Source organism: Chrysochloris asiatica, unplaced genomic scaffold, assembly GCF_000296735.1.
Source record: "Chrysochloris asiatica unplaced genomic scaffold, ChrAsi1.0 scaffold00047, whole genome shotgun sequence".
NCBI lineage: Eukaryota > Metazoa > Chordata > Mammalia > Afrosoricida > Chrysochloridae > Chrysochloris > Chrysochloris asiatica.
The window spans coordinates 7,622,130-7,643,608 of NW_006408565.1; the positions used below are offsets into that span (position 1 = coordinate 7,622,130).

The following is a 21,479-nucleotide window of genomic DNA, read 5'->3' on the forward strand; positions in this document are numbered from 1 at the left end:
TACTAGAAATTGGGGCTGGGACTCTATCCCAAAGTTGATGTGCCACCCTCTTGCACATGGGTCCCATCTCACTCTCCCCCACTGCAGAGAGGCCCTATCCAGCATTTGGATCCAATCATCCCCACCACTGCCCTATCCTGGGTCCTGGGCTGCTGGGCTCCTTGGAGTCTCAAGTCAGATTCACTCCTGAATTCTGGCTCCTGGCTAGACCTCAAGGCTGGGGCCCTAATCAAATGTTCCAAGGTTGAGCCACTCCATTGTAGCAGCCCTGTTTCTGTCCCAATTCTAGAGCCCCAGACTCGGAGGCCTATCTAAGTTATGGCAGATATGGCATCTGCTCTGGGCACCACCTGAAGGGGGCACCACTGAGCATAACTCTGTGTGGCTCAACAGCCTTCTTCAAGGATGGTAGCTATTCAGAGGCATAACAACGTGGTGGGAGGGCAGAAGGAGGCACTTGCCCCTGGGTGCCAAGTCCACGGGGGGGTGGGGGGCACTAGATAAGGCGGAATGACATTCACAGGCGCCACAAATGTGAAAAGCGCCTAACTGAGGCAGCTGGACCAGAGCCCAGAAGGCATTGCTGTTTGATGGGTCTACGCTTTCAATGTCATCTTGAAATAGAGGGGCGGGGAGGCAGGGCACAATTTAGAGATGACCCACACCCCTCCCCCTTTGAATGGCTAGCTCCCTTCTTCCACCTGAGCTGTAGATCACTGGCATTATCATGACCCTGCCTAGTCACGCCTGGACGGCCCCCCTCTCCAAAACAGAGGTCCTGCCCCATTCTGGGTCCTGAACCCTGCTCCCATTAGAACTGCTTAAAGCTGCAGGGCAATTTGGGCAGGGCGCGCAGGGGGCCACTCAGCCTGGTCAGGCAGCGGCGCCACCGCCCAGGCCGTCGGACCGGGTGCAGGCAGAGACCCGCTCACGGGCTGTGGCGTCGCGGGCGCGGCTGAAGCTGCCAGGTTCTGGGCGGCCGCCACAGGGCGAGCGGCAGAGCTGGCGGAAACAACGTTTGAAGTTCTCGTCCAGGAAGGCGTAGAGCACGGGGTTGAGGCTGCTGTTGGCGTAGCCCAGCGCGATGCACAAGTGCAATGCGGCCACCACCAGTGGGTCGCGCCGGTCGATGTCCACCAGTGTCCAGACGATGACGAAGATGTGGATGGGGGCCCAGCACACCACGAAGACACCTACCACCACCAGAACCATGCGCGTGATGCGCCTCAGACTGCGGTCCTTCTCCTTAGAGCCCGACAGCAGGCGCACGCTGCGCAGGCGCAGCAGCATGAGGCCGTAGCACACAGTGATGATGAGGATGGGAACCACGAAGGCGAAGAGGAACACGCAGATCTTGGTCACTGTGTCCCAATACCAACTGGGGCTGGGAAACTGCAGCATGCATACCACTGCTCCGTCTGAATCAGGGATAAACAGAAAGACAGACACAACGTGAGAGGCTGTGAACCTAGAGGGCCCTGCCTATTCACCCTTCTTGACTTGGTCAAATCCTACGGCCTCCTCAGGGCTTTGCTCTTCTGCTGCCTGGAACATTCTCCTTTACTTCTGCACCTGGTAGACTCCTACTTATCCTTAGAGACCCCGCCCCCATTAAGAGTCATACTGAGTCAGAAGAAGTACATCCAGAATGCTCTTTAAAAGCCAGGATGGCAATAATTTGTCTCTTAAATTTCAGACATGTTATCAGGAGGGACCAGTCCATGGAGAAGGACATCATGCTTGGTAAAAGTGGAGGTCAGCAGAAAAAGAGGAAGATCCCCAACGAGATGGATTGACACAGTGGCAGCAGCAGTGGGCTCAAGCATAGCAAAGCACATATCAGGGATGGAGGACCGGGTAGTGCTTCATTCTGTTGTGCATAGGGTCTCTAGGAGTCACAACCTACTCACGGCATCTAGCAATAGCAACAATGGCTGCCAGGTCACTTTGGTTGGGCACGCAGGGCAGGCGTAGCCTAAATTGTCCCTCTTCTGGTCGTCTCCTTCTAAGGTGCTTTCCTAATCCCTTTATAAGCCTCTGTGTCTATGGGCTGACTTCTGGTTTGGCGCTGTGAATCAGCACTGGACTGTGAACCACAAGGTCGGCAGTTCAAGCCTACCAGCTGCTCCTCGGAAACCCTATACAGGGTTGCTATGATTCGGAATCGATTAAATGGCACTTAACAACAACAACACCTCACTGGACAGTTGTGTGGATTAAATAGGCAAAACAAGTAAAGCAGTTAATGCAGTGAGATTTGAATTGTGTACTCCAGAGCAGATGGACAGACACATATGGAAGCCTAGAAGTCAGGGCTCTAACCAGGGAGGGAGGGAGGCTCCAGGGCAGCAGATCTCAGCTTAATGTCAGGAAGAGCTTTCTGATAGCCAGACAGACTTGACTAGAGATAGGAGGGGCACTTAAGATAGAATCCACTCTCCCCATTCCTAGGATATAGCCTTGGGCTGGAAGAACATCTTTGGTGATATGGGATTCAGCTGTAGAACTGAGGTTGACCCAGGAATCTCTTAATCTCTTGGGAGTCTGGGATTTGAACAACCTAACAGTGGACTTCAGAGTCTAGAAGTTATGAGAAAATAGTTGGGGATCCACGCCCTCAGTCTAGGTGTAGGTCTACTGAACATTAGCCTGACAAGATCCCTAGGGACAATTTACTGTACAGTGGGCTAAAAAAGGTCCAGATATGAACACCTGCCCAAAGTCACACGACAAGTAGCATACAGAACCCACAAGTGCTGATGGCACACTCTGGGCAAGTGTGTGTCTGTAGACCAAGGCGACCCATCTGGTTCAGCCCTGAGCAGGGCTTCAGTTAATGGGCTGTAAGCAGAAGACTGATAGTGAGGAGTAGGACCTGGCTACTCAATCAGGACTGACAGCTCAGAGATTGTGGGAGGGCAGTGAGCCTCTGCCCTTGTGGGGATCAAAGATGGCCAAGAAGCCTACTCTCCTCTCCAGTAGCAACCCTCTGCAAACCTTCATCTACTTTGGGGCCAGAAAGAGCAACAGATTTGGAGGCTGCGACCTTGAATTCTAGGCCAAATGCCTGGCTGTGTGACCTTAAATGAACCACCTAACCTCCCTGATTCTCACTTTTCTTACAGTCAAATGGTGGTAGGCATCACTGCCCTGCTAATCTCATCGGCTTCACCACTCTAACTGCTGCTATTTAAAGGTTTTGCACATATGAGTGGGTGTCAAAGAGTTTGTGGGGAAATTCCATGATCTTTTAATTCCATTTTTCCATGAATTTTTTGAAGTCCCATTCATATCTCATTTAACCTTCTCAACATTCCATGATTATAGTGTGGCTCAGATGTGTTAATTAGTCACCAGTGCCTTCGGCACCTACCAGACTACTTTCCTGCTCCCTTATATCCAATCAGAGCCATGACACCAGATATCATGAGGAGGAAGGGATAGGCCATAACGTTGAAAAGTGGCTGTGCTTTCCCTCTATTCCCTCTCCAAATTCATCTGCTGGCCAGGTGCAGAGAAGCCCATAGAGGACTCCAAAAACATCAGTTAAAGCCAAAGTCCCTGTTTGATTGTGTGGAATAGAGCGCTTCCTCTTCCTACACTGGACAGATGTGAGTGAGAAATAAACTACCGTGTTAAGTCACTGAGCTTTGGAGATGGTTTGTTATAGCAGCTACCCTAACTAATACAGACAGTTACTAAAATAACTACTGTTGTACTCTGAGGAGATGTATCTGTCTATACACTCTCTGTAGAAGACTAGGCCTTGCTTTGGTCATAGGAGTCAATGGCTTTTAAATTGGGGTAGAAGGAGATTGGGTTAGGACCACAAAGTCTGTGTTCTGCACTGCTCATTTACTGGTCAGTGATACCCTCAACCACTAATTAACTAGCCATTTAATAAGTAATTAACTAGCCATTCATCCATCTCCTATAGGTGAGTTGTCCACACACTCTTGGCCAATTGCCTGTATGTATATAGACCAGCCATCCATAATTCCACTTGCCAATTATTCATACACTCCCTCTGGACAGCAACCCATATGGTCATTCATTCATCCTCCCAGTAGTCAACTGCCATCTTCCCCATTAGCTAACCACTCATATTCCCACTGGCTGACATCCACACTCCCATTAGCCAGTCATCCACATACTTGCTGGCTAGCCAATCATACTTCTTTTTGGCCATACCAACAGTCTACATTAGTCAGTTGTCCCTCCTCCTCCAACCAGTCAGTCATCCACACCCCTACTAGTCAGCCAGCTACTTTCATTATCAGCAAACCATACCTTCACCTGGGAGAAACCTATGCCCATGCTGATAAGTAGTCTGCAAGCTCACAGAGATCCCTGTGGTCAGTGATCTATGCTATGAGTCACTCACTCACTCACTCACCCCGGGGGCGGGTCACAGCCATGACCATGATGGGTACACCAACACCTGAGGCCAGAACCCAAATGCAGATGTTGATTAGCTTAGCCTTGGCAGGTGTGCGGAAGTCCAGGGCCTTGACAGGGTGACAGACGGCAATGTAGCGGTCGACACTCATCATGGTGAGTGTGAAAATGCTGGTGAACATGTTGTAGTAGTCAATGGAGAGCACAGCCTTGCAGAGCAGCTCCCCAAAGGGCCAGGTCTCCATCAGGTACTTGGCACTTTGGAAGGGCAGAGTGCTGGTGGCCAATGCATCTGCCAAGGCCAGGTTGAAGATGTAGATGTTGGTGGCTGTCTTCATCTTAGTGTACCTTGGAAGAAAGTACACATATAAATATTTCCATTTCAATAGATTTCAGTTTCCCATTAAACTCAGGGAGGTGAAGTGACTTCCCCAAGGCTACACAAAAGGTCAAGGATAAAGCGGAATTTGAGTTATCTAACTTAGCATTATCCCCTTCGACTTTGCAAAAGGATTTCCCTGGCTGTGAGTAACTTTGGCAGAAAGTATCTTTGGTAGCTAAGGAATAGCTTAGAAAGTATACATTACAGTTGTACCAAACAATATGGTTAAATGTAAAACTGGGTCCCAGTGGGAAACCGATCTGGATTCGATCCTGCCTCTACTATTTATTAGGGGCAATGGTGGTTCAGTGGTGGTAGAATTCTCAACTCCCATGCAGGAGTCTTGGGTGAGACTTGGAGCAGCTACCTCTCATATCAGTCGAGGCTTGTGTGTTACTGTGATGCTGACAGATTTCGGGGGAACTTCTAGACTAGCAAAAAAGGTCTTACAGTCTACTTACACAAATCAGCCAATGAAAATCCTGTGGGCCATAGTGGTCTGATCCACAACCCGTCATGGGAATGGTTCATTCATGGGGTTGCCATCAATCGGAGGTCAACACAATGGCAGCTAACAACAACACTACTTTTTTTGTTGAATGATTCTGGGATAGTAACTAGAAATCGCCAAGTTTCAGTGTCCATAAACGTAAAAAGAGGAGTGATATGTGTCCAACCTCACAGGTGGTTGTGATAATTCAATGGTATACTAGAACACTGAACCCTGAGCCCAATGCATATAATAAACATACTAGAGTTGGGGGCTAGGCTGGAGTGAGCTGACTCTTTGACGTTCTGGGAATATGACTGGCCAGTTTGGGAAGGGACTCTGCCTAGAGGATAGGCTGTGATAGCTTATCTGACTGCTTGGAAAAGGCCTGGATGTCCTTCATGGTAGACCAGGGTTCCCAGCCCTCTCTTTGGTCCCTACCACACCTTATCCCTATGCAGTTGGCTCATTCAGCTATAGAAGCAGAAGGGCAGCCTCTTCCCACCCACAGTGATGTAGGGAAGGGAGTACTTGATGTAATGTCATACGTCCAAGCCAGGGCATGTGCCCGGGTCTTCAAGCTGCTGGATGCCAGCAAACCAAGCCACTGCCCCTCCCCACCACCCCTCTATGCTCTAGATGTCTACACTACAGCCAGTCTGAGTCAAGTTTGCGGCCCCTTCTGTGTCAAGGCTGGAACTGGACACCAGGAGCCTACAGACACCACAGAAACACATAGGTCCTCAAGGCAGGGGTAAGGAGTCCTTTCATGGGCACTGGAATGATCAGGGAAACCCATAGAAAGAGTTTCAAATTCCAGAGCAGGAAGGGGCCTGAGAAATGGAGGGAAGTGATTTCTTTAAAGTTTGGTCCAATGACTCCCTTCAAATTACTTTACCAACTTGTGAGACATGCAGATTCCTGAGCCCCACCAACACTGGAGACCTGTTAAATCTTAATCTCTGGAACTGGAATCTTAATCTTTAACAACACCCTCCACCCCAAAGTAATTCTTAGATCTTAGTCTAAAGTTTAGGAATCACTGATGTAGCCTAGGGCCCTTATTGGGGAGAGATGGGGAAACAAAAGCCCAGAGAAGCAGCCAGACTCACCCAAGCCCACACAGTAACAGTGGCAGAGCCAAGGTGGGCAGACCTGACTCCCAGTCCAGTGCTCTCTCTACTCTGCCACACAGCAGGGTGTCAGGTCATCTGATCCTACTTCTTTAGAAACCCTACTGATAGATACCACACTCAGACCTGGGCACCCAGGGTGAGCATCTTCAATGTGTTTTCAATGACTGAGCAAATTTATATTTCATGAAAGATTTTCTTTCATGAAGTGATTTTTTTTTTTTTTTTTTTGGTCTTAAAGAAAATGGGCTCACTCATTGTCCTCTAGGGCCAGCATCTGTCACACTCCCTCCCAAAATAGCTGTCATTTGCTCTGGGACTGGGGAAGCAAAAAGTTTTGCTCAGAGACAGCAGAATTGCAAGTCTCGGGAAGTCTGTCTTCCGTGGGGTGTGGGATCACAGCTGTGTGGGAGGCGGTCTCAACCCCACAGCTGACTCGTCTAATTTCTCTTCTCTTACGCAGAACAATTAGAGGCTGTTCTTTGCCTGCTATTTTGATTTGTGACGGATCCTTCAATTCCCAGAGGGGGCTGGAGATGCTGGGAAGTGGGTGATAAAGTTTCTGTAGCTGGTCCAAGCAGGGCTGAGCGTTACAGCACCAACTGTCTGGGAGCCCCAGGCGCTCCCCTCCTCACAAGCCTCCCTTACACTCATCTCAAACCAACTGCCAAGACCTGGCCTGTGGGCCCTCTCACCAGCCTCAACACAAATGTCTTGCTCTCAAGCCCCCAGCTGTTCCCCCAAAGTTCTTTCTGTATTCTACAAGCTGATCCCTCTCTAACCTACATCTTGACTGATGTGTTCCCCACTCTGTCCCTACAGCCCCCTGGCCTCACTGCTGTTCCTTAAGCACACTAAGCCCACTCCCACTTCTGAATCTCTGCACTAGCTGCTCCTAGAACCCTGGTCTCCCAAATTGCTCATGGCTTGCTCCTTAAATCAAGACTCTATTCTTTCTCCTCAGAGAGTCCATCCCTGGCCACCCTATGTAAAGCATTCCTTCTCCATTTTTTTTATATGGAAAACCCACTGCCTGGCATATTTATCTTCTTTTCTGTTCATTTGTCCCTCTCACCCAAGTAAGCTTCCTGAAGGCAGGGGTCTTAGTCATGTTTCCTGCTGAATCATCAGCAATGTTGTGTCATTTAGTCAAATCTGACTCACAGTGACGCTAAAGGACAGAACTGCCCCATAAGGTTTCCTAGGCTGTAACATAGTGGTTATGAATCAGGCTGCGAACCTTAAGGTCAGCCGTTTGAAACTACCAGCTGTTCTGTGGGAAAAAGATGAGGTTTTCTGCTCCCATAAAGATTTAAAGCCTCAGAAACCCTGTACAGGGTTGCTATGAGTCAGAACTGACTCCACAGCACATAACTATCACTAATCTTTATAGGAGGAGTCCTGATGTGGTGCTGTGGGCTAATGTGCCGGACTGGGACTGGAAAGTCATTTCAACCATGTGGTTGGCAGTTCAAGCTCATCAGCTACTCCTCGGAAATCCTATATAGGGTCACTATGGGTTGGAACCGACTTGACAGCACTTAACAACAACAACAATCTTTATAGGAAGTCCTGATGTGGTGCTGCAGGATAAAGCACTGAACCACAAAGTCAGTTTGAATCACAAGGTCGGTGGTTCAAACCCACCAGCTGCTCCTCAGAAACCCTATACAGGGTCACTATGAGTTGGAACCGACTCAATGGCACTTAACAACAACAACAACAACAACAAAATCTTTATAGGGAGTCCTGGTGTAGCATTGTAGTATAAGCACTGGACTGCTAACTGCAAGGTTGGTGGCTCAAATCCACCAGCCACTACTTAGAACAGGGTTGCTATGAGTCAGAACCAACTCTTAACAACAACAATATTTATAGAAGCAGATCACCAAGTCTTTATCCCATAGTCACTGCTGGGTTTGAATTGCTGACCTTTGGGTTAGCTATCAAGTGCTTAACCATTGTGCCACCAGGGAAGCTTTGGCCCACCAATAATGCCTAACAAACAGGCTCTTAATAGACATTTTTGTTTGGCTACTTCAATCCAGGCCCATGAGCTCTCACAGGGACCCTGGCAGCTGCCTCTAGTCTGTTTGTCTCACCAGCAGCCTCTTTCCCCTGCACTCCATTATCACCTAAGTCAGGATGTTTACTGTGAAAAGCACATTGCAAAAAGGACATTTTCCTGTCAAAACTGTAAAGGTAGAAGTTTTGTAACAAAAAAAAAAGGGAGTAGTTAATCTTACAGTCCAGAAACAGAGAACTCTAGAACCATCAAGGAAAAAGAGCACAAGCAGAATGTGGGACTCTATTCAGAGAAGTGGAGTCCTGGTGTGGCGCTGTGGGCTAATGCGTCAGACTGCAAAGTTGTCTGAACTGCAAGGTCGGTGATTCAAGCTTAGCAGCTGCTCCTTGAAAACCCTATACAGGGTCTCTATGGGTCAAAATTGACTTGATAGCACTTAACAACAACAACAACATCCAGAGAAGCAGCAACACCAGAGATGGAGACAGAGATGAGGACATGGAGAGATAGGGCAACTGAAGACTCTAGACGCATGGAAAGAGAAAGACTGAGTGCTGGTGACCAGGAGGCAGGCTGTGGAGTGTGCCCTTTGGTTGTTTAAATTATTATATATTCCTGAGTGTTTTGGGGTACATCTCCTCCCCACCATCACCAAAAAAAAAAACCCAGAGGGAATGGAAGCAAATACTGTTGAATGGTGATGCACAGAGGAGATCGCAGTAATTGCAGTGTAATGATGGTGTAAAACCAATGTTCTCCCATATAAACTATCTATCACTCAATTCACAATAAAAACTTAAAAAACAAAAAACTTCCCATTACTACTTTATGCCTGAAACTGTGGGGTCAAAACATGTGTTGGAATCTTAACCCCTTTTACCTCTGGATACAATAGTGTAATTTTTGTTATGTTAATGAGGCCACAGGGTGTAGGGCACTTCCTAAACATAATCCCTTCTGAATTAGAAAGAGCAGCATAAATAGACAGGCAAGCACAAATGGTAAAGATAAATGACACACGAAGGCAGCCAAGAAATGGAGAGGCTACATTAGCTGAAACAGATAAGCAAGAGCCACCCCTCAAGAGGAGTCCTGGGTTAATGTGCCAGACTGCAAAGCCATTTGAACTGCAAAGTCGGTGGTTCAAGCTCACCAGCTGCTCCTTGGAAACCCTATACAGGGTCACTATGGGTCAGAATGGACTCGACGGCACTTAACAACAACAGCCCCTCAAGACTCACATCCTAAATTCATCTTCTAGCCTCCTGAACTGTGAGAAAACTTTCTGTTCTTTAAAACCACCCATTTGTGGTATTTCTGTTACTGTGGGACTAATGGACTAAAACATTCATCTAGACAAAACCCAAATTCCTTAGACTAGCATTCAAGGCTCCTCTGTCCGCAGCACCTCCCCACATCCAGTCTCACCTGTATGTAGTTCCTTAAACGCTGTCTAGCATGCCGTGTTCCCAAGAGACAGTCCCTGTAGTAGCTTGGTGAGGATGCTTGCAGACCAATACTGTTGTTTTAGGTGCCTTCAAGTTGATTCCAACTCACAAAGACCCATGCACAACAGAAGGAAACACTACCCAATCCTGTGCCATCCTCACAATTGTTATGTATGAGGCCATTGTTACAGCCAACATCCATCTCATTGAAGGTCTTTTTTTTTTTTTTTTTTAACCTACCCTCTACTTTACCAAGTATAATGTCCTTTTCCAGGGTCTGATCCCTCCTGTTAATATATCCAAAGTACATGAGATGAAGTTTCACCATTCTCTCTTCTAAGGGATATTCTGGCTATACTTCTTCCAAGACTCTGTTAGTTCTTCAGGCCGTCCATGGTATACCCAATATTCTTAGCCAATACCATAACCCAAATGCCTCAATTCTTCTCGAGTCTTCTTTATTCATTGCCAGGTTTCTGCATGCATGTGAAGCAATTGAAAATACCATGGTTTGGGTCAGGTGCACCTAGTCCTCAAAGTGATATATTTTGCTTTTTAATACTTTAAAGAGATCTTTTGCAGCACATGAGCTTTCTATAAATTTTTATTTCTGCCAAGGTAACATGAGAGGGCTTCAAAAAGTTTGTGGGGGAAAATCTATTATCTTTTCATTTCATTTTCCACAAACCTTTTGAAGCATCCTTATACATAATGTAAAAGATAGTATAAAAAGTCGTGTAATTAGGTTGGAATGGGGAAAAGGGGGGAATAATGTTAAGATGCTTGGCTGTCTTTTGAATCTTGGTTTTCCTTGCATTATATTATAAAATAGACACTGAAGGGGGAGAGAGAGGAATAGCCAGAAACATCACCATAGAAAGCTTGTAAGTCCGTCTTCTGCCTATCACTGACTGGAATACCTAAAATGGGGCTACAACGTGCTCAGTGAAGGAGGCTTCCTGTGGAGCCTCTGCATTACATAAGACTATAGGTGGAAGCCTGAACCACATCCAGATCTTCAGGGATGGGAAATTTCCACTTGAAAGAACGAGTAGACCAGTCTGGAGCAGCTAGAAGAACAGAAGATACTTGTTGAAAGAAAGACCTACAGGAAAAATACAAAACAATATAGGCAGACCTACTGTTACTGCAAGAACAAGCAAGTTGCTTGCCCAGGAGACGTCAAGGCAAGTGGTTGGGTCCCCTCAGTGCAAACCCCCTTCCAAGACTAAGACTCTATGGGAATACATGCTCTGATTGGTGACCACGTTCGTCACCAATAAGGGAAAGTGAGGCAAAAACAGCAATGAAGCTGCAAGCTAAGCCCTACAATGTTCAATAGACTCCTGCAAACCCGGGTGGAGACCTGGTTGGCCAGCAGTGTGGCAAGACCTGGGGACTCTTGAGTCCAGAGTCAGTGACATAGCCACCGAAGACTAGAGTGGAGAATGAAGCATCCAGCTGATAAAGAAGAGAGGGCACATGCACAAGAACACCCACACTTGCAGATAATACCACTTGAGCTGACTTCAATGACTTGATGATCAGAACTCAACCAGAAGAAGAAAGAAGAGGGGAAAAAGAGTAATCTGATACAATTTGATGAACTTGACCTACACCTATGCAGTAGCTCAAAAGAGGGAACAAATCTTTACAGCAAGGATCATTCCCACCCCCTCCAAACACAGAGAAGATAGGGATGGGCAACTTGGACATTGGCTATCCAAAATGGGGGTGCTACAAAGGCAAAAAGTGACTGGCTTACAAGCTTCCAAGAGTGAACCTAGATCCAGAGGGCGTGGAGGAAGGTAGAATTTCCACTGAGCAGTATCCAATCTGTCTAGGCGGGGCTGATAAAAGGAAATGTGGATAGGTCTCTTGTGATACAATAGTGAATAATTGTTATCAGGAATGATTGTGAGAGTTGGAAATGTAAAGATAGACATTTTGTAGCAAGGAGGGGAGTGATTAACTTTTCAGTCTAGGAGCGGAGGTCCCTAGGACCATCAAGGGAGAAGAGCAGAGAGCGGGACCTTACCCAGAGTAGCAGTGATGCCTGAGATGGAGGCAGAGATGATGACGTGGAGAGATGGAGCAGCTGGGGACTTTAGACACAGAGAGGGAGAGGGGTTGTGTGCTGACGGCGGGGTGGGGGGTGGGGGGCAGGCTTGTAGTGTATACCCTTTGGTTGGTTGAGGATGCATGGAGTGGATAGTAACCATGGCAATGAAACGATATACAATAGGATGAATGAAAAGCAAATGTTCTCCCATGTAAACTATCATATAATTCACAATAAAACATTTTTCTTAAAAAAGTCATGTAATTAAAAAAAAAACGTCACAGTATTATAACAGAAATAGTTGTCTCTGTAATTAACCTTCCTTAGTCCTCAGGCCTGCTCCCCAGGTGCAATGATTTTTAAAATGTTAGCATTTCTTCTAGTGATTATCTCTATCATCCTAAATCATAAGCCTAAATGGCTATTTCATGAAATCAGCTTTATTTTTTTGGAAACTTATTATTGTGAATTGAGCAGATCATCAGTTTTACATTCAACAAATCCTACACTTTGTTTCATCTGTTGTTGTTAAGTGCTGTCAAGTCGTTCCAACTCATAGTGACCATATGTAGGTTTTCTGAGGAGCAGCGAGTGGGTTTGAACTGCCAATCCTGTGGTTTGCAGTCCAGTGCTGATCCTACAGAGCCCCACCATGAGTCTCTTTGTTTAGTCTAAATGATTGCAATCCCTTCAATGTAACACCACTCATCTAACTTCTTCCTGTGTTTCTTGATTCTATTCCTACTTCTTTCCCCACCTTCTGGTTTGTCCTTAGGTAAACACTGCCCTTTTGATCTTGAATTGTTGATAAGCATACCTTACTAGTGTTGTTGTCCCCTCTATAAGCTACTGCTTGGCTGAAAATTGAACTATGAGGGTGAGTTCTGTTCCAAACCAGAAGGACGACCAAGGAGCATAGCCTAGGGTTCCTCCAGTCTCTTCCTGGTGACTTTCTAAAACACTGGTCCTCTTGTGTTACAACATCTGCTTCCTTCCTCTATTTTAGTTTACACCTTTTAAACGTATTTATTACTTTATTTATGATAGTTCATCAGGCTTTTAATCATCTTTCTCTTTTGTAATATTTTGAAATTTTACTGAGAATTTTAACATTTGAAAGTCATAGGGCCAAATAAAAGAAAATCTTATGGATAAGACAGAATTTCGAGATAAAGAAACAAGCCTTCAGCATAGAGACCTAAGAAAGACAAACCATGGGTGCTCCTAGTTTAATTCATGAAGTATTGACAGTTTCCATGGTGGTATTCTCACATCCATGCATGAGATTCATGTTCAATTCCTGACCAACGCACCCCAACTGTCAGTGGCAGTCTGCATGTCGCTATGGTGCTGAATAGGTTTCAGTGGGAGCTTCCAGACTAAGACAGACTAGCAAAAAAAAGCTTGGGATCTCCTACTGAAAATTAGCCAATGAAAACCCTATGGAGCAAAATGGCCCAATCAGATACCAATCATGGGGATGGCGAGGATCAGGCAGCATTTTGTTCTATTCTGCATGGGATCACCATGAGTTAGGGCCAATTTGACAGCAGTTATCAACAACAATGGAGTCCTGGTGTGGCACTGTAGGATAAACACTGAATAGTAACTGCAAGGTTGGTGGTTCAAACCCACCAGCCACTTCTAGGAAACCCTATACAGGTTTGCTAGGAGTTGGAACTGACTCGACATCACTAAATAACCACAATATACTCAATATCCAACACACTGGTCCTTTTTTGTTTCTCTGTTTATGATAGATATGAGCTTAGGATAAAAAGAATATCACTACATTGACTACCCAAAATGGGGGAGGTACAAAGACAAGAAGTGACTGGCTTACAAGCTTTCAAGATGGAGCCTAGATCCAGAGGAGGAAGATAGAATCTCCACTGAGTAGTATCCAATCTGTCTGGGTGGGGCTGATGAAAGGAGATGGGGATAGGTCTCTTGTGGTACAATGGTGAATAATTGCTATCAGGACTGACTGTGAGGGTTGGAAATGTAAAGGTACATGCTTTGTAGCAAAAGGAGGGGAGTAATTGACTTTGCAGTCTAGGAGCGGAGGTCCCTGGGACCATCAAGGGAAAAGAGCGGAGTGCAGGACCCTATCCAGAGAAATGGAGGCAGAGATGCCAGAGATGGAGGCAGAGACGATGATGTGGAGAGATGGAGCGGCTGGGAACTCTAGACCTAGAGAGGGAGAGGGGCTGTGTGCTGACGACCAGGGGAAAGGCTTGCAGGGTATATACCCTTTGGTTGGTTGATGATGCATGGAGGGGATTGTAACCATGGCAATGTAATGATATACAATAGAATGAATGTAAAGCTAATGTTCTTCCATGTAAACTATCATATAATTCACAATAAAACATTAAAAAAAAGAAGAAGAAGAATATCACTTCCAAGAAGAAAAAAAACCAACAACAGGATTTCAGTTGCTCTAATGGAAAGAAGACATTCCTCAGATTTCTTAATAGTAGTGATATGTCTGGGGATACTTTCTCCTTGGGTACCTGCAGATGTTTCTCAAGGGCACGTTGTTCACATCTGTCTCTGCTATACAGCAGATCTATTTCTCATCTAACTTGACAAGGTATTCCAGGATGGAGATCATGCTATAGAAGCTGTTCATCTGCTTCCAGGACAGTCCCAGTACTACGGTTGCTCAGGTCCCTTGGGATTTACACTCTCATTTCGGTGAAGCACATTCTCCTGAGAAAGGAGGTAAAAAAATGTTCACCCGATTATGTATGAAAATGTCATTTTTCCATTCTCATTTCTGATTTATAGTTTAGCTGTACAGAAATCATTTCTCATCAGAATGCTGAGGGCATGGTTCCCTCATTTTGATTTCCAGTATTATCAGTGAAGTGTCTGAAACCATTCTGATTTGAGATGATTTGTAGGTGATCTGCTTCCTCCCCTTCCTCCCAAGCTTTTAGGATCTTCTCTTTAACCCAAGTAGCCTGAAATTTCCTTGTGAGATACCTTCAGGTGACTCTTTTTCATTTGTGTCAGCATCCTCTCCGTCTGAAGATTGATGTTCTTCAGCATGAAATGTCTTGACATTATTCCTTTGATAATTTCATCCCTTCTGTTTCCTCTGGTATCCCTGGAAAATCCATTAGTCAGATACTGGGCCTCCCAGATTGATCTAATTTTATTTCTATTTTCCCTCTCCTAGACTCTGGTAAAGGAGCTCTGGTAGTGTAGTGGTTACGAATCGGGCTGCGAACCGCAAAGTCAGCAGTTTGAAACTACCAGCTGCTCCGCGGGAGAAAGAGGAGGCTTTCTGCTCCCGTAAAGATTTGCAGCTTCGGAAACCCTGTTCAGGGTCGCTATGGGTCGGAACCGACTCGGTGGCACTTAACAACAACAACAACAAGACTCTGGTAAGGTAGTAGTTACGAATCGGGCTGTAAACTGCAAGGTCAGCAGTTCAAAACTACCAGCCATTTCATGAGAGAAAGATGAGGCTTTCTGCTCCTGTAAAGATTTACAGCCTCAGAAACCCTGTACAGGGTCGCTATGAGTCAGAACCAACTCCACAGCACATAACAACAACAACAACAACACACTTTTAAATGGCATCCTGGTGTGGCGCAGTAGGATTAGCACTGGACTGCCAACCACAAGGTTGGCAGTCCAAACTCACCAGCTGCCCTTGGAAACTTTCTACAGGGTCACTATGACCCAGAACCGACTGAGGGCAATCAACAACAACACAACTTTTTAATACACCTTCTGGGAAATTCTCATTATCTTTCAACTCTTCTATTGACTTTTTTTTTTTTTTGCTACAGAGTAACTGCACTTCCTGATATGCATTGGTGGTGGTGGTGGTGTGCTGTGGAGTCGGTTCTGACTCATAGCAACCCTGCATAGGGCTTCCAATGCTGTAATTCTCTACAGGAGCAGAAAACCTCATCTTTTTCTTATGGAACGGCTGGTAGTTCTGAACTGCTGAACTTGAGGTTAGCACTATGCTACTAGAGTTTCTTCTGATATCCATTAGAGAACATGAAACTGAAGCAGAGCAGCTGAAGTGATTTACCTAAGGTCACATGGCTAGTAAGTGGCAGAACTAGGATTTGAACTCAAGCAGTTTAATGCTTGGTAGCCACTTCACTATCCTGCCCCTCAGTACTTGTTCCCTTCCTTTCTCCTCCACCTCTTCTAGTTGTATAAAGGTCAAGGAATGCAAATTCATTATAAGCTGAGGCTTGTTCACTCATTCAACAGGCATTATTGAGCACCTGCGTGTGCCAAGCCTGAGTTAGGGATACAGAAATAAAGACGAGTCTGCCCTCTTGAAAATGATGCCCTTTACGAGGGAGTAGACCCTGGACAAATTGCTGACCTAATAAATGTAATCAATTCTGACTCATAGCAACTGTATGTGGCAGAGTAGAGCTGCTCCCATAGAGTTTCTAAAGCTGTAAATCTTTACGGAAGCAGACTGCCACATCTTTCTCCTACCCACTATTACTTCTCTGCCATGAAGGATAAGAACAGGGTACAGTGATGGAGTTACCCAGTGGGTGGGTGTAAGGGAGTGTTTGTAGAGGGAGCCTGCCTTAAATTGGAAATTAATGGCGACTTCTCTGAGGAGGTGACATTGCTGCCAGATTGGGAAGAATGAGGAGTCAGGCACATGAAGAGTGGGAGGAAGATTGTTCCAGGCAGAAGGAACAGCATGTGCCAAGGCCTTGTTGTAGGAGATAGCTTGTGGTCAGAAAACCAGTGTGACTACAGGGCAGTGAGCCAGAGGAGGAGAGATGGGACATGTAGCTTGAGAAGGAAGCCAGCAGAAGCCAAATCATCCAGGGGTTCAGGGCCGGGGCAAGAAGTTTAGACTTTAAGTACAATGGGAAGCCATAGGGGGTTTAAGCAAGATTTGATTTATGTATGTTTCTTAAAAGATTACTATAACTACACTGTAAGGAGCTCTGGTAGTGTAGTGGTTATGAATCCGGCTACGAACCGCTAGGTCAGCAGTTCGAAACTACCAGCTGTTCCGCGGGCAAAAGATGAGACTTTCTGTTCCCGTAAAGATTTACAGCCTCAGAAACCCTGTACAGGATCCATATGAGTCGGAACCAACTTCATGGTACATAACAACAACAACAACAACTACACTGTATGGGGCAGAATGAGAGTAGAAGAAAGAATGCTCCTTCTAGCAAGATAAGTTGGTTGCTTTCCTACCCCCCAAAACCCCCATGCTGGTGTCTGGTTCTTTTCCTTTTTAAATCATGGGTAATTGAGAACTATTACAATGATTACTAAGTTCAGGAGTGGAGGGAGAGCAAGAGGATCCTTTAGAGACTTTCAGATGCTGACTCCTTATCTTACTTAACTGTGTTGTTGTTGTTGTTAAGTGCCATCAAGTTGATTCCAACCCATAGCGACCCTGTAAAGGGTTTCCAAGGAGCAGCTGGTGAGTTTGAACCACTGAACTTGCAGTTCAAATGACTTTGCAGTCTGACGCATTAGCCACAGCACCACACCAGGATACTTAACTGTGTAAACTTGGGCAAATCACTCCACTTCTCTGAACCTGTTTCCTCACTGGTAATTTCAGTATAATCATACTATTTAGGAACCAGGACACATGAAAGCATCTTTCTCAGCCTTTAGCAAGGTTTACGAAGCATCAAGTGACCAAGCATGTTTGTTCCATTCCATCTTCTGTCAAACAAGCCCCACTGGCAAGATGATCATCATCCCTGTTAATTTTACTTCAACTGAATAGAGACTGAAGCACTCTCGTGTTTGAAGCACCTCGTCCTACATCAGTCGGCACAGTCAGGGGCTACATTAAATTCTCACACGTTTCTGGCCTCTTGAGAGTTGTGCTTCTCAGCTGCATCCCCAAATGCAGACTGACAAGTAAGCTCCTAGTGAGAATTCTCTCCCGAGGCAAACGCAGAGCAGTTAATCCGACTGACTAATGTCATAATGCCCACTGGCCAGAAGAAGGTCAAACATTCACTTCTTTGTACAAGGCATCAGTGGGACTGGTCAGACAGCTTTGGGTGGGTTGTTTGTTTTCTTTAAGCAATATTCTCTGAGTGTCTTTTTTTTTTTTTTTTTCATGTGTCAGGCACCATATCGAGAGCAGCAAATTTCATTTTATCTTCACTGCAACCATGAGTGTTAATACCATCCTTATTCTAAGACGAGCAAAATTAGATGGCTCACTCAAGGACACACAGCTAGGATGTGACCGTGACAGAATTTAAAACTTTGATCTAGCTCGTTTCCAATGGGGCCTGTGCTGCTTCCTTGCCATATTGGCCACGTGTGGAGAGGGATGGAATGGGATTAAAGTGGTGCTGAGATGGGCGATTCCATAACGTCCAACAGTTTCTCACACATTCCTACATCCTGCGATGGTCCAGGATGTGAAAACTATCAGCAGCTCACAGCTCAGGTGGGGTCGGGGCGAGACAGACTTGGCTTGTAAACATCAAAGCAATGGTCAATTCAGAACAAAACATAAACCTTCAAGTCACAAGAGGGTTTGTTTGTTGTTGTTATTAGGTGTCGTCATGTCAGTTTCGACTCAGCAATCCTATGCACAACAGAATGAAACACTGCCTGGGTTTGTCACTGCAATTGACATTACACATAAGCACACTGTAGCTGCCACTGTGCTCATCCATCTTGTTGAGGGTCTTCTCTTTTTTGAGAACCTTCCACTTTACCAAGCATGATGTCCTTTTCCAGAGGCTGGTCCCTCCTGATACAATGTCCAAAGTATAAGAGACAAATCTCACCATCCTGGCTTTTAAGGAACATTCTGGCTATGTATTCCAAGGCAGATTTACTTGTTCTGCAATCCACGGTACTTTTAATATTCTTCTTCAGCACCATAATTCAAATGCATCAATTCTTCTAAGGTTTTCCTTATTCATTGTCCAACTTTCACATGCATATTGAGGCAATTGAAAATAACATGGCTTGGGTGAGGTGCACCTTGTCCTCAAACTGATACCTTTTGCTTTTGCTTTTGAACACTTTAAAGAGGTCTCATGCAGCAGATTTGCCTAATGTAATACATAATTTGATTTCTTGTCTAATGCATCAAATCTGTTCTTGAGATGGTCTCTAAACTTAGGTGGGGTGTGTTCAAGGTCATATTTTGGTTCTCCTAGACTTGTTTTAATTTTCTTCAGCTTTAGTCTGAACTTGCATATGAGCACTTGATGGTCTGCTCCGTAGTTGGCCCCTGGCCTTGTTTTGGCTGATGATACTGAGTTTTTCCACCGTATCTTCCCACAGATGTAGTCAATTTGATCCCTGTGTATTCCATCTGGTGAGACCCATATGTATCGTCACTTTTTATGGTGTTTAAAAAGGTATTTGAAATGCATGTTTTTAATCCAATAGGAGCTTTTGATCCATTACTGTTTCAACGGGTATTGACTTTTGTGAGTCTACTCAGAATGCCAGTTTCTAGTTGTGTACCAAGGATGATCGTTTTAGTATTAATATTCAGCTACCTGATGGAGAACTACTTTTACCTGTGTCCATGTCAGAGAACGACTTTAAGAAAGAGCAAAGGAGGCTAACAGGAATGAATGAAACATCTATGGCCATTATTGCTGCACCGAAGAATTTCACTCACCCTGTGATGATTCAGAAGGTTGCAAATACAGCCAATGTCAGTGTAGTCCCTTCTGGCCAAGATAGATACACAGGTTTGCAGCTAAAACTGTGCACAGTGGGTTGCTGATGCTAGTCACAGTGGAATTGAAGGAAGGCTCTACAGCTCAGCTTGTCATAAACACTGAGAAAACTGTGATCGGTTCTGTTCCGCTTCGGGAGCTGAAGCCTGTCCTGTCCCAGGGGTAACCTGCTTACATCTGGACTTCAGAATCCAGCACAAAACAAAAGTGCCTGGCATCCACTACTGCTGCCTTTCATTTATAATAATAACATTTCCATCTGGCAATAGGGGAAGAATACACTCTTGACATTCTTGTCTCCTGCTTTAGAATGCTAGTGTGTATCTAGCATATATGCAATACTTTCTCCCTTTTCACTTTGCTAGCCAAAGAACATGTTTTACTCAGTTATTGCAACTCTTGAATCCCTGTGCCATTTGCTCTGTCCTGCTGCTTCTGTGGCCTTCTTTCCCTTCTCTCTCTCAGCAATGATGAACGTGATCTGGGCATTTCAAGTTCATTGGAAATAATTTTCCCTTCAGCAGTAAGCAGAAATGAGCAGAGTCTGGCCTCTTGGCTCGATATGTGTTAAATGGATAGTATATTTTGTAGAATTAAGTACATAAACAATGAGGTCTCTGGAAATTTTTGTTCTGTGACTCCCTCGTATCATAATTGATTACTGACAACTGTCATCATGAAATTATCACTGAATAGTAAGATAAATAAACTAGTATATGAATTGGGGGGAAAAAGGTATTTGCAATGAATAAGTCATTGGTCTTGCAAATTTCTATCATGCATAAGGGGGTGGGGATTCTTTGCTGGCTACTGTCATGTGGGGGGTGCGGTGAGGGGAGGGAGAGGAAGGTGAAACACAGGGTAAGGATTAGACACAGGATAGTTTGGGTGCTAGGGAGGGGGGCAATACACAAGAAGGGGGAGGGGAATGGAAGAACAAGGTGGATGGGGAAACAATTAGGCAGGTTTGCATGGGCTAAGTGGGACAGATGTAAATAATGATGCATGCACAACCTTGTAACAACAGAGCTCTGGGATATAGCAATTGAGACATGCTTAGAATGGGGAAAAGGGGGGAATAATGTTAAGATGCTTGGCTGTCCTTTGAATCTTGGTTTCCCTGGCATACTATTATAAAATAGACACTTGCGGGGGAGAGAAAGGAATAGCCAGAAATAGCACCATAGAAAGCTTGTAAATCCGTTTCTGCCTATAACTGATTGGAATACCTAAAATGGGCTACAACATGCCCAGTGAAGGAGGCTTCCTGCAGAGCCTTTGCATTACATAAGACTATGGGTGGAATCTTGAAGCCCATCCAGGATCTTCTGAGGTGGGAAGTTTCCACTTGAAAGGACAAGCAGACCAGCCTGGAGTGCTAGAAGAACAGAAGATATTTCTTGAAAGAAAGACCGATAGGAAAAATACAAAACGATAATGGCAGTCCGACTGATTACTACAAGAACAAGTAAGTTGCTGGCCCAGGAGACATCAAGGCAAGTGGTCAGGTCCCCTCAATATAAACTCCCTTCCAAGACCAAAACCCAATAGGATTACATGAGCAGGCATGCGCTCTGATTGGTGACCACATTCATCACCGACAAGGGGAAGTAAGGGGAAAAACAGCAATGAAACTGTGAGCTAAGCCCTACAACGTTCAATAGACTTCCATGAACACAGGTGGAGACCTGGCTGGCTAGCAGTGTGGCAAGACCTGGGGACTCTTGGGCCCAGAGTCAGTGACATAGCCGCAGAGGACTAGAGTGGAGAGTGAAGCATCCAGCTGATAAGAAGAGAGGGCATATGCATAAGAACACCCACACTTGCAGATAATACCCACTTG

General features: G+C 45.3%; 1 protein-coding gene across 1 annotated transcript in view; it reads right to left on the reverse strand.

Moving 5' to 3' along the window:
* Nucleotides 1-805: 805 nt before the first annotated feature.
* OPRD1 (opioid receptor, delta 1) overlaps nucleotides 806-21,479 on the reverse strand; it is a 60,759-nt gene continuing 40,085 nt past the window's right edge. The window contains exons 2-3 of the mRNA XM_006862209.1: nucleotides 4,397-4,746; nucleotides 806-1,418 (exon numbers count right to left, since the gene is read on the reverse strand). Coding sequence (XP_006862271.1) covers nucleotides 874-1,418; nucleotides 4,397-4,746 — 895 coding nt within the window. The 3' untranslated portion in view covers nucleotides 806-873. The remainder of the gene's footprint in view (nucleotides 1,419-4,396; nucleotides 4,747-21,479) is intronic.